The sequence below is a fragment of the Ascidia mentula genome, chromosome 5, assembly GCF_947561715.1.
Source record: "Ascidia mentula chromosome 5, kaAscMent1.1, whole genome shotgun sequence".
Taxonomy (NCBI): domain Eukaryota; kingdom Metazoa; phylum Chordata; class Ascidiacea; order Phlebobranchia; family Ascidiidae; genus Ascidia; species Ascidia mentula.
This window is the reverse complement of record NC_138570.1, coordinates 12803600-12822146: the sequence shown is the minus strand read 5'-3', so window position 1 is coordinate 12822146 and position 18547 is coordinate 12803600. Positions and strand designations below refer to the sequence as shown.

General features: G+C 34.4%; 1 protein-coding gene across 6 annotated transcripts in view; it reads right to left on the bottom strand.

The window, feature by feature from the left end:
• Positions 1–18547, bottom strand: part of LOC145901771 (microtubule-actin cross-linking factor 1-like) — a 53885-nt gene that overhangs the window by 11505 nt on the left and 23833 nt on the right. For all 6 annotated transcript variants that reach the window (XM_082989545.1, XM_082989546.1, XM_082989547.1 and 3 more), the window contains 25 exons: positions 17737–17956; positions 17525–17679; positions 17263–17435; positions 17066–17204; positions 16815–16999; positions 16599–16758; positions 16237–16446; positions 15869–15967; positions 4003–4125; positions 3714–3870; positions 3427–3638; positions 3234–3367; positions 2775–2991; positions 2539–2711; positions 2325–2481; positions 2035–2119; positions 1865–1965; positions 1682–1795; positions 1493–1622; positions 1231–1430; positions 1004–1175; positions 787–935; positions 596–731; positions 367–536; positions 47–191 (listed from right to left, as the gene is read on the bottom strand). In XM_082989545.1, coding sequence (XP_082845671.1) covers positions 47–191; positions 367–536; positions 596–731; positions 787–935; positions 1004–1175; positions 1231–1430; positions 1493–1622; positions 1682–1795; positions 1865–1965; positions 2035–2119; positions 2325–2481; positions 2539–2711; positions 2775–2991; positions 3234–3367; positions 3427–3638; positions 3714–3870; positions 4003–4125; positions 15869–15967; positions 16237–16446; positions 16599–16758; positions 16815–16999; positions 17066–17204; positions 17263–17435; positions 17525–17679; positions 17737–17956 — 3916 coding nt within the window. The remainder of the gene's footprint in view (positions 1–46; positions 192–366; positions 537–595; positions 732–786; positions 936–1003; positions 1176–1230; positions 1431–1492; positions 1623–1681; positions 1796–1864; positions 1966–2034; positions 2120–2324; positions 2482–2538; positions 2712–2774; positions 2992–3233; positions 3368–3426; positions 3639–3713; positions 3871–4002; positions 4126–15868; positions 15968–16236; positions 16447–16598; positions 16759–16814; positions 17000–17065; positions 17205–17262; positions 17436–17524; positions 17680–17736; positions 17957–18547) is intronic.

Sequence of the window (18547 nt, the reverse complement as noted above, 5' to 3'; positions counted from 1 at the left end):
CACCAATTGCAATAAAATATCAACAAATAACCAACAATTTTCTTACTGTCATGAGTTTTTGTCAAAGATGTACGAGCATCTTCAACTAAGGTAGTATAACTTTCACAATCACATGATTTCAAGATCTCTTCATATATAGACTTTGTTTGTTTATGGTCTGCTATTTTACTGTTCACAGTATCCAAATGCCCCTGTATTATAACACAAGTTATCATATTATAACACAAGTTATCTGGAAACCAATTCTTGATATGTTGCTGATGCAATTTTGGAAAATAGAATTTGTATATACTTTTTGTTGTTTGGGAACAACTGCTGTCACTCTCAAGGAGTATTTCATGATATAGTTATGGTACTTAAACCTGCCTGGAGTGTTTGAAGATAAACTTCAACATCAGTAACTGCCAAATGTGCTCTTTCTTCCTCAGCACACAATTCCACTGATAATGTTTTCATGGCTTCTATAATATGTTTACATGAATCATCAACTTGTTCCATCTTTAATTTTGTAGATGTTGTCAGTTTTTCATGTTTGTCTGCATAACAAAACAAAAAGTAAGTCAACTGAAAAAGCAACAGCAAGCTCCTATCTTACCTAAAACATCCATTGCATTATGAAATGCATCTTTTGCTTTTGCAGTGATATCACTGTGCAAACTGTTGGTAATGGCATTAATTTCAAGAAGTCTACTGGCTGATTCAACACATTCCTTGCATTTCTGTTCATAATCCTAAAGCACATTTGTGAAAGATTTTGTTTGATAAAAAAATCTTAAAATAAATTACCACAAAGTCCCTTTTTCTCATTTCATCCATGTTTTTAATTTCCTTTTCCAAAAAAAGAACATTACACTGCAATTTAGTTCTTTCAATTGTGCTACATACTGTGTTGGACCAGGAGCACAGTTCATCAAGTAAATCAAGCAATGCTTTAACTATAAAAAAATAATTTAGACAAAAATTACAAATGATGAAATTTTTTTTAGATTTACAATATACTTACTCTCTGATAATGATTCTGAATGTTGTGCAGATAAACACAAGAGGTCCTGTTTTAACATTTGCCAGTCTGCTTTAATAGGACCATGCATATTGTCAAGGGCAGGTAAAATCTTGACTGGGACACCAAGATCCTCTAGGTGAGTTTCATGTGATTCCACATCTCTCGTTAGTGCCTAAAATATTTAACTCAAAGTAATGTTTTTTCTTTTTCAAATTATTTATGATTACCTGAAGTTGAACACACTGCTTCTCAAAAACAGAAACATCTGAACATGACACGTCAAGCATGGAGTAGATTGTCCGCTTGTCTTGAAGCCATTCAACAAACCGTTGATGTTTTTCACAATACTCTAGGTGGGCCTTACACTTGCTTAACAAATTTTGATGCAATTCATCACAAGTTTGAAGTAAGGTTTTCCATCTTGTAACTGCAAATACATCAAAATTAAGATACAGCTTTTGAACAATGCCATTGATCCATGATATGTACCAAGACCATCAAATATGTCATTTATTGCTTTAAAACCACTTTTGGAGGAATGTGATTGTCGAAAAGTCATCATGGTATTTTCCAACTCTTCAAACGTGTGTCGATTACTGCATACTTTATCCATCCATTGCTAAACAAATTGACATTAATAAAAACATATCAAATGCGACAATGGTTAACTGCTGTTACCTCATGACATTGATTTTTTTCACTTAACACGTCCAGCATCAAATTTTCAAGATCAGACTTCCATTCAATTAATTCCGTTTCCAATGGATCCAGCACATTTTGACAAGAGTCGAACTTCATAAACACACATATACAATCTAAGTAAGTAGACAAACAGGCATCCTATTTCAAAAAAACTGTTACCATTCTTGAAAGTTTATTTACATCCAAAGAAACTTCTGTCAGGTTAGCTTTGGCAGTATGTAGTTCATTCAAACATTTTTTAAATGACTGAAGCAGAGAATCTATATTGAACAAATTGTAACAAATTTTTAAATATGTTAATTTCAACAGTTAAAGATTAAATATTTTACCTTGTGCTTGCTCTTTTACTTCAGTATGAACCAAAATTTGAAAATTGGAATCACTTTGAATTTTCTTTGCCTCTTCCAAAATATTCTGTGAAAGTGAATCACATATTTTTATGCAAAAAAATTCCGAATGATTAACTAAACCATTAACAGCATATCCACAATATTAACTGTACCAACACAAACCCAACATTCCTTGAAATAGTGTGAGCAAGTACAACGAATTGGTGTTATTGTTAGAATGATACTACATGTATTCTGGTAACAGGATTTTACAAAATAAAACTACACACCTCCACTTCAACAAGGTTGGACTTGACAAATTCTAAATTTAATGTTGGAATAATTTCAGTCAAACAATTTTGTGCTGATTTGATCCATCCTTCTATTTTCAAAAGTGTCAACTGGTTTTTGTTGAGTTTGGAACTGTTTTCATCAAGCTTATTTTTGCTACAAAGAAATCACTATTTAGAACACATTAGTTTACATGTGCAACCAAGGATATACCAATTGTGGCAACTTTCCAATACTTCCTTCCATTTCAATTTCAGGGTATCGACTTTAGATGCCACTGGTGCTGAGTTGAAGCAGCAGTTAATTAAAAGCAACTCACCATTTGCAACAGTGTCAGAATATTGCGACTCCTTAGTCAACAAACTTGCATGCAAACTTTCCAATTTCTGAAACACATCTTACAAATGTACTACAATACTGCAACAAAATGGTTGTCATTGGTCATGTACCTGTAAATTTTCTTCTAAAGTTCTCCGCAATTGTTTCACTTGTTCCAAGTCCCCACTTTCGTCAAGCTGACCATCAGTCATCTCATTTAGTTGTAGCACCGCTTCATTGAGAACAGCTACCAACTCTTCTTGATTTGCTTCAAATGACAGAAGTTTGCTTTGCATGTCCACCAGGTGGTTGTTCCAATGTTCAAAGTCATGTTTGACACTGCCATGGCTGTACAAACACGAAATGTTGGGCTTGATAGTTGCAATAATCATGATTATCAAACAAATTCACTTTCTTGAAATCTTCTGTACTAACAGTGATTGATAAAGTAAAGTATCAATAGTTGTCCTGTTTGCTTTGAACAAAATAACATGGGATGCATCTTTAACAACTACCACATAAATGTGGTAAAATGACATGTATAATAAACAAAAATATATCGCAAGTTTTTTTTAATGTAATTGGCATACAGTGCTACTAGATTGGATAATGTGTTCTTCAGAGAACACCCAGCTTCACTTGTCCCAGATCCAAAAAGTTGCACACATTGAATGTGTAGAGTCTCCATCGCATAATCCACTTCATGTAGTTTCACACTAACCTCCTGAACAAAATATTACTTGTTACAAACTTACAGCTGTAGCTGATAGAAAACAAACTTACTTTCATATCAGAAATTTTACATTGTAGTACTTCACTTGATGCTAAAGACGTTTTCTTGTTTTTGCAAGTTTCTTTGTTGATATCTTGCAAAGATTTCTGAAGATTTTCAAACTGATTTCTAACACTTTCAGCTTGTTGCAAAGTAGAATGAAGTTTTGTGCTGAGATTCTCTGTTTTGTCCAACAATGCCCTGTATCTTAGTTGGAAAGCATCTAAATTTTGAATTGGGATAAAAAACATTGAATAATTGAATGCATGAATTCTTGACAGCAAATAAAATAATTTACCAAGTATAGTTTTTGGATCAGTTTCATTGCTTATCATGTGTGCAAACACATGTCTGGGACAACTCAATAAATTTTCAAGAGCTGACGAAAATTGATCAAGCACATTCTTCCCACTTGATACAGATAGCACCATGTCTTCAACTAATTTAATTTGTTCCTAAAACAGATTTCGATTTGTCAAACAATTTTTCTTTACTGCTGGTTTTACCCATTGATTAGGCCTAAGAACATAAAGCAAATAATAAACGTGCAACTTCAAACTTCTACAAAGCAATAGTTTCGAACAAACCTGAAGAGCATTAGGTTCAAGTGGAATAGGAAGTTCGCAAGTGCTTTTCACGACACTTTCATGCTTGTCCAACCAACCAGACATTTCGCCATGCTTCTTGCAATATTCTTGAAGTGTCATATTCTGAAAATTATAAATACATTTTCCTTTCTGTTAGATCACACAAACCAGGCATAATTCTTAAAGCTGCCTTTAATACTAGCTATGTATTACTTGGTTTACTCGCAACCTACATTTAAACAATGCAGTGATGAATTGCAATTAGCTGACGGAAGAAAAAAACAAATAAAGAATAAGCACATTAAAGTTATAAGCTAGATTTTTGTTTGTTGAGAGATTGCAAATAGTTACAAACTTTGCCTATTTCATTTAATGTTGATTACACAGAAATTTTTCTAACTTGGTTCAGCTGGTCTTTATCTTTGGATTCCACATATACTGGAATTTGCAAACCTTTGGTTACAAACTTCATTCGTAAGTCATCCGGCCTGCCTATATCAGAACTAAGTGCGTCATCATTTTCAAAACCCTCACTGGCTGCAGAAGACACTCTTCTACTGGTCACAGAGTAAGAAGTGTCTAAGTCATCTTCAGCACATTGGATATCTGCGGCCATCTGAGTACCCATATCATAAACATCCATGTACTCAAAAATGTCTGGTGTTTGATTGGTATCCACCACAACTTGTATATTACTAGAGTCCAAATCACTTTTACCAGAAATAGGTTTGACTTTATTCTCACTGTCATGCCTTGTTTTGTTGGTGTCTGGCAAGGTATTTGTGACAACCTCTTTCTGCATATTACCAGCTGAATCTGTATCTTTTGCAAATACTCCATCTCGCTTTAATCTGTTGGTCTTGTTTACATCGCTGTTGCTAGATTCATCTTCCCTTTTAATTTTCCTCCTGCAGCATCGGCAAGTGTTACCCATGCCTACACATCCTGTAAAGCTAAAGTAAGGCAATGTGAGCCAAATACAACTAAAGTTTGCTTAACGCCCAAGGGAGTTTACAATAAACGCCTGCGCCGCAAGACAGTTTTAGGTAAAGTAACAACATTTTAGTGAGCTTGCACATTGAACGACCACACAACAACACCACTTTACAAATGGATGCACTTCACTGCCGCTCAGACGTCTCTGCATCAGCTGTTCGCAATTCCGCCGTCTCTTGCGTCACACCCCTAATCGAACGCACGCCAAAATATACACTTCGATATGTAAGTATTTTGTATTGCGCAGAAGAAAAAGCGTTACTGCATCTATTGCTACTCAACGCAAATGTGTTAATTAATCTCTACATAATGCATTGTTAAGCACACGATAACATACATAACGGCAAGCTGATACAAAGGATTATACAATGTACAATTGTTGACTGTAGTGTGAGTAGAATTATCCAGCTTGGTTTTATGTAATTTTCAATGTTCAAAACTTCCACGTCTTGAAGATCGTCGGCTCCCAACTGGACTTTCCGCTAAAAATGGTAAACATTTAATACAGATGTAAAAAGTGAGGAAATTTGATACAAAACGATTAAGATAAAATACCGCGAGAACTAGCAAGTGAACTGGAAAGTGAAGTGAATCCTGACGAAGCTTGAATAGTCACGCCACCCAATTTAACATTACGTTCCAACCGCGGCAATGCTTCCATGAGACGAATTCCAGTAGCGGAATCAACTACGGATTTTTCGAGAGCATCGGCATAAGATATCTAAGATCAACGGCAGTTAAGCATTAACACAGTATCAAGTTACTATATAGTCGCCCGAGGGTGTACCGCATTATAAATAAACTCGTCTAATCGAACTAAGCATGTAACTGGATAAAAGTACAAGAAATGTGTGATACCAAGAAGGTTCTCTTAATGATATGTTTTCAGGGTAAATATCGTGCCAACCCAAATTTTTCGCAGCCAAGTTCCGAATGATCGCTTGTGCTTTTAACCATGTCATTGACGACATATCAACCGTGAAAATGGCATCTTTTGAAGGATTGCGCTCGCAAAAACAACAAAGTTGACATTGCTCTGTCAACAAAAGTTTTAGATTCAATCTGTTACGAATTACATGTTTAAATGTCACAGTGGTTAGGAAAAAAAGTGTTTTGTTTGTCGATTTATGTTTTTTCTTGATTTTATTTAAATGTTTGCGTTCTGGGCAGACACGGAAACAAAGAACGAATTTATTTGTTTCAAAGACAAATTTCACGTAATTTTAAACGGATCACAGAAAGTTGCATGATACGTGACTCACGAAAAGTTACTGAATATAATTTGACATTTCTTAATCCAGTACCCGCCTGAAAAGAGATAAAAAATCAGGTTTTCAAGCAGAGCCGCATTACTTAACGATGCGAAGAACCCATTTGTCAGTTTGTTTTGTTGATATTTAACAATCGACTTGTTACGTGTACTTGAAATAGTTTGCGTACCTCTAGGAACATGTAAAACTTTGTGGTTCGCGAAAACCGCGTAATACACAAAAAAGCGCAGTTTAAATTTAAACATATAACATAACATTCTAAAAATAAAAAAATTAAGGTCAAAATCGCGCTGCGGCCAAAATCGGCAAGGGGGTTTGTAGATTTGCGTATTGTTTAATATAATGAAAGTGTTGGTGATGCATGCAATGCTTTAAATATACATTTGTTGTTTTTTCTGTAGCTTGCATCTTAATATAGCAAAGAATTTCTTCTCAGTTTCAAGTTTCACTTAAATAGATATAAAACTTTTTTGTACTTGCTTTACAGTATAAGATAAACACCAAAACATTAAGAGGGGAAGGCAAGAAGTACATATTTTCAGTACTTTGCCAAAAAATTGCTTTCACAACCAGGTCTACTCAAGCAAGCGTTAAAGGGTGATATTTTCTTCAGTTTAAAAATATTTTTCATGTGACAAGTATGATGAAAAGCTAGAATAGATTACCCACCAACAAATTGGTTTTTAGATCAACAATAGATTTTGTGTATCGGCTAAGATCAGTCAGTCGATCAACCAGTTTTTGATCAATCCATCCTTTTCCCATTGCTTCTTCCAACGTCAAACGGGATCCATCAGATGGATTGACAATGCCACCTTAAGGACAAACAATTAATAATGTGAAAAGAACGTAGTTCTTTATTGAATTCAATAAAAATACCTGTAACTGATTGATATTCTAAAAGCCTGGTCCCACTTTCATAGTAGCATAGTCCTTTTTTGATGGCTTGACCCAATGATAACAGGCTGTTAGTGCGTTTGTCTGGAAAACCCGTAAATGCCTTTTCAGCATTACCAATCCGCTGAGATACTCTTCTATCAATTATACCAGCAGCAAGTGCCTGGTTAACTGTAAGCCTCACACTTGGTTTGTTTGGGTCCAGTATTCCACCAGTTGCAGCCTAGTTGCATAGAAAAAACATAATTGTAAATAGTTTCTTCCAAAGCTTCCGAGATTATCCCTACTTGTGCTTCAAATAGCCTCTGGGCCGAAGTCGCATCAATCAATCTACGTTTCTCAGCCTCCACTATAGTAATAGCTTCCTCCTTTTTAACATCAACTATTCCAGCAATTGGTTGAAACTGGCCACTTGAAAGTACAGTCAAACGAGCAGAAAGATCATGAGCAGATACCATGCCCTGAAAAAACAGATACCATGCTCTGAAAAACTTTTAGTTTAGAAAATTTTGGACATATTACAAGTTATCAAGTGTGAGTCACAAATTAATTCATTTCATTGTTGACATTTCTCTACCTTGTTTTGCATTAAAACAATATGTTTTAGTTTAACAGCCACAAATACTAAACAGAAAAGTTCAAATATCTTTTAAAATTTGTGTGAAAACTGTTTTGTGTATTGGTGAATTTTGTCTGATTTACAAAGATGGCAGATATAACAAACAGCAACAGTTTTTTTTCTGTACTTGTACTGGTACAGAACTGCTAGAACATAAAATGATTACACTGCTACTTACGATTTGTGAATTTGAAGCAACATTATCAGGTTTGTTTACTTTTGCTGGGGACTGGGGGGTTTGTTCAAGTTGAACTTCCTCTTTCCATTCTCCTTCTTGCTCCATTAATTGATAGGCAGAAGCTTTGTCAATATACCCTGATCAAGAAATTATAAATAAACAAAAGTAAATGGCATTGCTGAGTCAATGTGAAATTAAATGACTAATCCAGCATCATGTACAACAATAGATTAGGTCTCCAGGTAAAACATGGCCAGGAAACTGAATTTAACATGACCAATTAAGTGACAAATTCCATCATATTGTTTCAGACTAAACATTGATTTAGGATTTTATTAACAATGATTGTTAATGTTGGAAAACATGATTTGTTAACTTATATAGTAATTTTTGGACAAAACACTAACAATAAAAACTAGTTAAACAAAATTTTAAAAAATATCAAATTTTTTTTTATGCGTATCTAGTTCTGGAACCTTTTTTGTATGCCTCTCTAATGCTCAATTCATTCCCAGTGTCAGGGTCAATTATAACAACTTTTCGGGACCGATGAGTTGTCTTCTTTTTCTTTTTGTGTTCTTCTGATTTTCTCAACCTTCTACTTTTCTTCTTTTCTGAGAGAGTAAGATAAACCATCCCAGATGATGGTTCAACAGTACATCTTGACATCAGCTCAAGATATGACAAGTTTTCTTCAGTATTCGGGTCAAAAAATCCCTAAAGAAGAATCATTTGGCTCTTGACAGCAACAAAAATGTCAAATTTGTACCTTTGTATCATCAGATGGATCAGTAAGTATCTTGAACATTTTTTCATTGATAATTCCTCTTTTGAAAGCAACAGACAGTGGGACTCTAGTAGACAGAGTTGGATCAATTAATCCACCAGTTGCAATTTGAGCCTCAAGCAAACGGATTCCTCTTGATTCAGTCACATATCCTTTGTTCATTGCCTTCAAAAAATGGTGTGAATGTAAATTAACAAGTTTATGCTATTTTTAAACCGGACACTTTTAAGTAATTACCTCAAACAAGGATAATATTTTTCCTGTAACCGGGTCTTTGTATCCCAGAACAGCTCTCTGAGCTCTTTCCAGGGCATCTTTTTGTGTATTGTCAATTAAACCAATGGAAAGTGCTTCAGTCACATCATATCTATCACCATTAACTGGATCCAAAACGCAGCCAATAGCAGCTTGGGCCTCCAAAAGTTCAAGGCCTAAAGGTTAAGATTAGATACACAGATTTTAAAGCATTTGAATACATTTGGTAAAAAACACATTGTCATGCTAAAAAATATATAGTTGTACCTGTTCCACGCTTAATGATTCCCTTTTGAATGCAATCAAGTATGGACAGCTTTTGTCCTGTTGCTTCAATACGAATGCCTGCAATTGGTTGTTCTCCTATCAGGTACTGTTGTATTGATTGAAAGAGTTCTTCTTTAGTTAATAAACCTTCCTCAAATGCTTTAACTGAGCTTTCATGAAGTAAACCAATCTCAAGAAGACTAAGGAGAGACACAGATCTAACCAGAAAAAGAAATAATTGTTATTTTAAAACATTTCAGAAATAAACTTTTAACAATAACCTCTTCAATGTTGTTACAAAGTAGGTATCCTTTCTGTCTTTTTTGTTGCTGGGCACAAGATTGTCATGAATCTAGATTGTAAACAAACCCAGTAAGTCAGAAAAAATTATATAAAGAAAGCCAATTCAGTTGTTACAAAACATCGAATGGTTTAAACTACTCTTGAAGTTGGTTATTTGTTTGTTACTGTTGCTACTGTTATACAATTGCAGCTGAACCAAAATGCAGGTAGAGTGTAAACCTTGAGGTTGAGGGGAAGAAATGGTGAAGTGTTTTCACAATGAACCAACAAATTTTGATAAGAAGTGCGTTGTTGTGTGGCAGGATTCATGAAGTACTTGTCTTCTTTTTTTAGCAGTTCGTAAATATCATTGTCAATGATTCCAAGTTTCAGGGCAGTTTCAGTTGAAATTCGTACCTTTGTCTGTACAAAAAAAACTTTTTTAATGGCCAATTGCACGACATAATGTTTGGTTAACTAACCGATGGTTCAACAATTCCTCCAGTGGCTATTTGACTTTGAAGAAGTTTGACAACTTCCTCAACTTTCAGCAACTTCTTTTTCATCATTTGTTGAATTGTCAAATTCTTCTGTTTTCCTTTTTCCCAGAATCTGTAGAGCAGAATCTGTTTTGTAAAACCAAAAGTTTTTACCGTGACCTACAATCCGCTTACCCGCAAACAAATGATTCTGGTAGTGCAAGTGCAGAGTGCTGATGCCGATCAATCAACCCAGACATGTAGGCATCTTGCACAGACATTCTTTCCAGAGTTTTGGTGTTGATTATTCCACCGGTACATGCCTGAATTTGTTTGAATTCATATGTTACTGACAAGTAAATTGTTACCATACTTTTGTAATCTTGCTGTTGAAACCTCATTACATATACCTGAGCTTCCAACAAAGTAAGTGCTGTTTCCGGCCCCAAATAGTTTCGGTTGCAAGCTTCCAAAAATGACAATTTTTCTTTTGTTTTTTCAACCATAATGCCACATACTGGGTGAGATCCATGAAGATTATGCTTCAAATCATTTTCAAGTTGTGTTTGGGATAAGGCACCACTTTTGGTTTGCTCCATTTTATTGTCAGTTATTAATTGAAGCCATTTTAGATCCTCCAATGTCACCTCTGTGTTGTAGGCAGTTTTGAACCTAAAATATTGTAAAATTTAATATCTAGGCAGAATTTAATACATTGTACACTAATAACAACAGTAATACCTTATATTTTTCTTTGGTTTGCTTTTCATTGTTTTTTCAACAGCCTAAAAATCAACATAACATATCAATATTTTTTTTCTTTTGCAAGGTCACTGTTAAAGTCTCACCTTTGCCCTTCTGGACTTGCGATTTGATTGCAAAATCAAAAACCGAAGATTGTGTTCACCTTTCACTTCACATCTAAATTTCATTATGATTTCTTTGACACTTTTTTCTTCAATATATTCCTCATATTAAATATAACATTGTAATATACCTGTCCATTAAATCAAGGTAGGACAAATTCTCCTGTGTGTTTGGATCAAAAAAGCCTTTGGTATCATCAGATGGGTCCTCTAAAATGGCATTCATTCTTTCATCGAATAAACCGCGCTTGTATGCCACTGATATTGGAACCTAGTCAAAAATAATCTTTTCTAGACTGATTCAATATTGTATCTATTTGGTTGAAGGCATAAAACATGCTACCATTTGCTTTGATAAATCATAACCTCAATATGCACCCAATACAATACTCTTACCCTGTGGTGTGCTCGAGGATCAATTAATCCACCAGTCGCAATTTGCGCTTCAAGTAGTCTAATTCCCCTAGATTCTACAACCAAGCCTTTGCGCATTGCCTCAAATAGGGAAAGTATCTCCTTGGTACCAGGTGCAGGATAACCCCGAACTGCACGTTGTGCTCTTTCCAATGTATCAACATGAACTCGATCGATTAAGCCTAAACATATCATTTTATGTCACTATTTAAAATACTATATGGTGCTCTAGGTGAAAATGAAGTTACCAATTGAAAATGCTCGTTCAACAGACATTTTACTGCCAGTTTTTGGATCAACAATATTTCCAGTTGCTGCCTGTGCTTCCAGTAGTTCAATAGCTGTGCCACGCTTAATAATTCCTTTCCGAGCCGCCTCAGCGATAGAAAGTAATTCGCCTAAACAAATGCAGTAGTTGTAAAGACTAGCAACAATCAGGCCCAAGCCAAATCTCGTTGACTGTGGGACGTTTAGTTTAAAGTAGTATTTTTACACCTTTTGGGCCACAAAATTTTACCAGTTGAAATTTGTATTCTTGTAACCCAATGTTATCCTTCATACTGGAGGTGCTTTTCAACAATAGTAATTGTGACTTACAGTGAATCTGTCCACAATTTTGTGTTGGCTTTTTAATGCCCCAAAATTGAAAGTGTAAGTTATCAACTGGTTCCTGTGCATTTGTTGTTGGGGTATTTTGTTTTGCCACATCCACATAAAGCGAGTTAAAGTTATCACAGCAGCATGATACTCTTATTTAGTGTGGTGTCCCAACATATTTTATTTACAAATTGGCATAAAATCAACTTTTACATGACAGGAACACTTCACATGTCACAAACCTGTTTCTTCAATCATAACTCCAGCAATAGGCTCTTCACCACCAAATAAATACACTTTCAGCTGACTCTCCAAATCAGATTCTGTAAGTTTTCCTTCCTCCAAACCCTTTACTTGTTCTTCAGTCACTAAACCAGCATCATAAATGTCTTGCAATCTTGCTTCCTTGTGATAAGCTGTTGTAAACCTTCACAAAAACATAAAAGTTACATTATACTATTCATAAACTTGGCATTAGAGATTTTATTTGTTGAATCAATGAAACCAACCTGATGTCCATCCTGCTTCTTTTTTTGTTACTATTAAGCAGACTTTCCACATTAACATTGGGTTTAGTTAGCACGAGAAAGAGCAAATTACTCTCTGGATCAATCTGACAACGTTCCATCAACTCCAAATATGTCAGATTTTTCTGTGAAGTATACATGAATTGAAGGATCGGCATGATAAAAGTTTTTCTTTACTGATCCAGGCATATTATCAACACAAAATGGTCTCGTATTTTGTATTGGCAATAAAAGTAAGTTACACTATTATACAAATGTTACCTGTGTATTTGGTTCAAAAAATCCCTTGGTGTCATCAGATGGATCTTCCAGTATCTGGTTCATTCTTTCATCAAATAATCCACGCTTGTAAGCTACTGATATAGGAACTCTGTGGTTTGCTCTTGGATCAATCAATCCACCTGTGGCAATTTGGGCTTCAAGCAACCTGAATACACAATAAACAATATCCCATTATAACAAGAAACTTCAAACAAAAAAAGCAAATATACCTTATACCATGGCTTTCCACAATGTATCCCTTTTTCATACATTCATACAATGAGAGATATTGGTGAGTCACAGGATCCTCAAAACCAGTGACAGCTTTTTCAGCTCTTTGCAAAGCATCCAGATACTTGGAATCTATCAATCCACAGTCATAAGCTTCTTCTACACCCATCAGTTCACCAGTGAGTGGATTTATCATACTGCCCGTAGCTGCCTGTGCTTCCAAAAGCACCAGTCTAAAAAACAGAAGTGACAAATTTTTGCCAAATTTCAGTTTAGGATTATTATTTAGGTTTACCCAGTTCCCATTTTGATGAGACCATGTTTAATTGCAGTGTTAATTGATACTTTCATATGGTTTGCCTTTTCCACAATTAAACCAGCGATAGGTTTCATTCCAGTGAGATAAGGCTGAAGTTTACTTTGTACCTAAAACAAAGAGGTTTGCAAACCTCAAAAAAGAAATTTAAAAAATGTATACCTCCTCTTCTTGTACAACTCCCATCTCCAATTGCTGAGCAAGCTCATCTGATACCAAACCAGCCAAATGCAAATCATGCAAACTCGCCTTACGCTTGAGGAATGAGTGGAATTTAATGTCATGATAATTGCGTTTAGTTGTTGTGGTTGTAATTTCAGTTGTTGTCGTTGTGACAGTTGAATTTTTCAAGGCTTCCTACAAATCAATTTTGTCTGTTAATTTTTATGGAGAAACCTGCAACACACATATGCACTTTAGCTGCCTGTCACATTCTATCCTTGCACTACAAATAATCGAAAATAAAAGACTTTTCTTCAGATGGTAAAACTATACGTTGTATTTTAGACACAAAACATAGATCTTGCTTGTTGTAAACAGAAGATAAGGCATGTAGTACACCATTTTAAAGCAACAACAAACTTAATATAACTGACAAAAGCCTAACAGTCTAAACACAAAGCATATTACCAATACAAAGGCAAATCAAACAACCATGTCACAATCAAAAACAATTTTTCAGCAACATGAAAATACAACAGGCACGAAACTTAAGAAATTAATAAAATCATTCATGTTATTCTCCTATCACCAAGATACAATCCCACAACAAAAGGTTTCAAGAATCAATTGTAGCTTTTAGTTTTACCACAAAAAAAAGACTTAAATGGGAAATTTCAGTTAATTTCTGTTTATTTAACATTGATTTTTAAATGTAATGACTGGCATAGTCTTTTTAATTATATTTGTTCTTTAAAATTACAGCTGAATTTTTCAACAAATATGTGCATTATCTTTAATAACTTTACTATAATTTTTAGTTGCCAACAAATTATTTCTGTCATACAATTATTTTCATACATATGTGAAGTTTTTACACAATGCATTTCGATAATCATACAAAATTGTTTTAGCTGTGCTATTGACTGATATCCACACTTTAAAGCCGTTAAAAGTTGTGTGTAATTACAGAGTTTTAGTTCGGCATATAAAGTCAATAGACATTTGTAAAACAGTTAGGCATGTGTTTCAAACATACAAAGTTCCCTCATTATCAAGAAATTAAATAATATAAACAGCCAGATAACAATTTTACACACAAAACTAAGTGTTGGTAATAACCATGATGAACAAACCAAACATTCCCATGAAAAATTTGCTTGTGAGTATTAAGAAAATAATCCACTCCACACAGACAAAGAATGGAAACACATAAGATTGGGCAGTTTACCATGCAAACAAACTAATGTGGAAGTTTTTTAATTACAAACTTCGAAGTGTGCACCACAGCTCAAAATTTTGCACTTTACAAGATATATACATCAATCATGCAGAAAAGATTGAAATTCTATGGAACTAGAGCTGCAAACAAGTAACAATTGGGTTAAGCTAGATGAATGCAAGAGCTCCTAATGTATGAAAAGATAATTTCAGTGCTTAATCACGAAAGCATGGCAATTTGCAAAAACTCTCAAAAAACTGCAGGCAATCAGTGCCGAACTACAACTTAGCAATTGTTTACAGCAAGCAGGACAAAATGTAGTGTGTGCGTGTTATTACCAGACTATAAAAAATAAATAAAATTAAGTTAAGACTTTTGATGAAAATAACTACTTTTAAACAAAATGTATTTTCTTGTTTAGCTTTTCTGTGAAAACACTTTATTATTACAAAATTAATCATATGTCACTGTAAATTAACTTACTTTCTTATTGGATGTTTTCACATTACAAACTTCACTACACTCCTGAGAAACATAACCTATTCATCTAGCCTGCCTTCCTGTGCAAGCTAAAATTATTTTCTTTCTGGAAACTTCCACATGCAGCAAATTAATGTACACTTTAAAACGGTCAAGAAATTAGGACTACGCGTACGTAGTTACAGAGTGTATATTGCAAGTATAAAGTGAAGGAATTGGCAGGTTAATGTTCACACAAAAGAAGTAAGCATGTTAGCTATGAAATGTGCAATACATAATGTAAAATTATGTCATGCAAAATTCTTTATGTTAATGAGTTGGCAAGATAAAGTAGCTTAGCCAATTAGCCTAAAAGCAGAGAAGCTTTTATTAAAATGTTTGATCTATACATAAACATATGAGGCTTATCAAATCCTATCCAAGACTTTTTTGGTCAGATCAAACTCACCTGGAACAAAAACCACAATCCATGCTGCATGACTTGGACGCAAAATTTCCTTCATCAGACAAATATCGTCCACCAATGCAGATTCATTCACATTTCATATATAGAAGTGAAACTAATGCATCGCATTGCGCTATCGCGTTAGTAATGAAGCACACCACCATATTCAAATGCAACCGCAAAGTATAAAAAGCAATTCACATACAAGTTGCAGTCAAACGATATGCTGAATGTAACTAATTTGCAATCTCGCTTAAATCTCAACACTTTGCCCAATATATGAATGATAAAAAAGCCTAAACTATAAATTTCCATACCTCATGATCTTTAGCATTCTTGAAATCAACTTTATAATGGTCTATCTTTTCTGACAGTAGATTTTTCAGTTTATCATACTTTCGAGTGACTGTGATGATCTGTAAAGACAAAACAAATTGAAAAATCTTGTATTTTATATGCATAAAGCACTTTTCAGTACAGTGGCAGCATGTTGTCATTCTCAAACGTGAAACAAAACATTCTTACACAAGATTTCTAACTTTTTTTTATTGTCCATACATCCACCCCTAAATAAATCTTCCCATGACAAATCATCACACAAAAAAATTGGGAAAATCTTTTATGCTGCTATTCTTACTGGTTGAAAAATGAGTAAGTTTGAAGTAATCATGCTGGTAGATGTTACCTCATATTCAACAACTGTTTTTCGCTTTCTGGATAACTCTTCGAGATCTGCCAGAGAAATCTGCCTGGAGCTGTCCATTCCATCAGGAAGAGGGGGATCATAGCCCATTGCATATTCATCGTATTTACTGGCTGTTGTATCGAATTCAGTGACTAATCCTTGTATTTCATTCAAACTGATAGAGTGGTCTTTAAAGTCATTTTGTATTTCCTGAGAAACAAATTTTTGATAAAAGGTCAAAAAGAAAAATGAATCCAACATAAGCCCTATGGGCCTTGTTGTTGATGATAAAACTTTGTAAATCAGTAAGTTATGTTCCAAAATTTTGATGAAGGTTGGGCAGATATTTTGGTATGATCTACCTCATGCTCGTCAATTTTGGTTTTGATAAGTTCTGAATCATTTAGGGTTTCTTTTTCTTTTGAAATAATTGGTTCTTTGACATCGAGCCATGAAGAAAACTCCTTGGTTTTGGTGTTAATTTCAGTCAATTTTTTCTGGGCTTGGTAAAGATATGTGAGCCTAAAAATGTAAAAGTTTGAGGGCACTCCAGCATTAATGACACAACAAAAGTTTACCTTTCTGCTATTTGTTTCTTGGCTGTATCCCAGCGTTCACAAAAGATTATGGAGATGTTTTCAAACATTTGACCACTTGATTCATCACCAGTGTTTAATGTTTGCAAAGTTTTCTGGTAATGGTCGCACTTGTCTTTCAGTTCATAAAATTTTGGATCATGTTTAGGAATATCTGCTGCTAATTCCTAAAAAAGAGTTGTTAAAGAAATGTCAAATGTAATCATGATATAGTTTAAGAAGGACTTAAAAACCTCAAAAATTTCAATTTGCTTTTCTAGTTCTTTTGGATTGTCTGCCATAGTATCTTGTTGAAGAAGCTCTTTTTCATAGCGACAAAGCACTGTGCGTGATGAATTTGCAGCCTCCATAGCAATGCACAGCAATTCCAACCTTAATATCATACATTCAATAAATCTTATTTAGATACATTTATTTGTTTGGAACATACTTCTTGGAGTAACAAGTGTTCAGATTTCCGACTTGAAGAATCTGCGCCTTAATTTTGTCAATGGCGTTTTGCAACATGCTGGTAGTGGGTGTAGTGGTTGACAAAATAGAAGAAGCTTCAGAATATAAGTTGTCAAATTGCTTTGAAATGTCATCAAAATGATTTTCAGCACTCTAATAAAAAAAAATTTCATTGGTTTTAAACAAAAAATAAAATCAATTAATTTAAGAACCACAGCAAAGAGAACAAAATGTTATGTAACCTCATGCTGGGATCTAGCCTTCAAAATTGGTTCCATCTCAGCTGGAAGTGTAACAGCCATCCATGCCTGGAGAGAATACGTCATTCCTTCCAATTCTGACTGAATTTTTTCTAGTTTTGCCAAAATTTTGTTGGCTTCAATATTGACAGTGCTAACTATAAAACAAGTTTTTGTTGCAGCAAAAATATTAGAAAAAGTTTTGTTGTTTTTACTTCGTTTGGCCTCCGGCAACATATTCTGCAAATCATTGAGCAACTCCAAGATGTCGTTAAACAATGAGGCCCATTCCTCTTGTACTTTTTCACACGATGGTTGATAGTAGGCAAAATCCTGGTCATGTAAGTCATCATTTATAACTTCTTTGCAATCACCTACAGCTTTGGCCAATGTTGTGATAATGGGTTCATCATTTTTTGCATCATTTCTTGTTTCCTGTTGTCACACAGTACAAATATCAACTTGTAGAATGCTAAAATCCAGTATATTAGCAATACCAATTGGTTTTGAACAAATGGTTCAGACAATATTTCCTAAAACATCTTTATGGAAGTACTGTATGTAATAAGTGTGCTATGAAATAACAATATTAAACTTTGCATTGTGACTGGTCATAAATTTGTTTGGACATGTGTGTTAAAAACCGCTATGTGTTACCACTACACATGGATAATGACCAATTCAAAAATGTTTATAACCTTAAAAAGGATATGATATGTGGAATTCAAGTCATAAATGAAAATTAATTTTAAAAATCTGGGAACACCTAAGGATTGACAGACACCTTAGTTTGACAGACTACATGAAAGTGTGTAGGGTTATAATTTAATTTGTTATTTCATAGGAATGTTTATTTGGCAGAAAGGTCAAACTAAGTAGTGTTTACCACCAGCCTGAAAACAGTTTCTGTTGAAACACAGAATTGCTGTTAACCAGACCCAAATTTAGGAATAGGAATTACTACATGAAACTAATTGTAATTAAAATCTATACATGTTCTTCAGTTTACTCAATTTCAAGCAACAC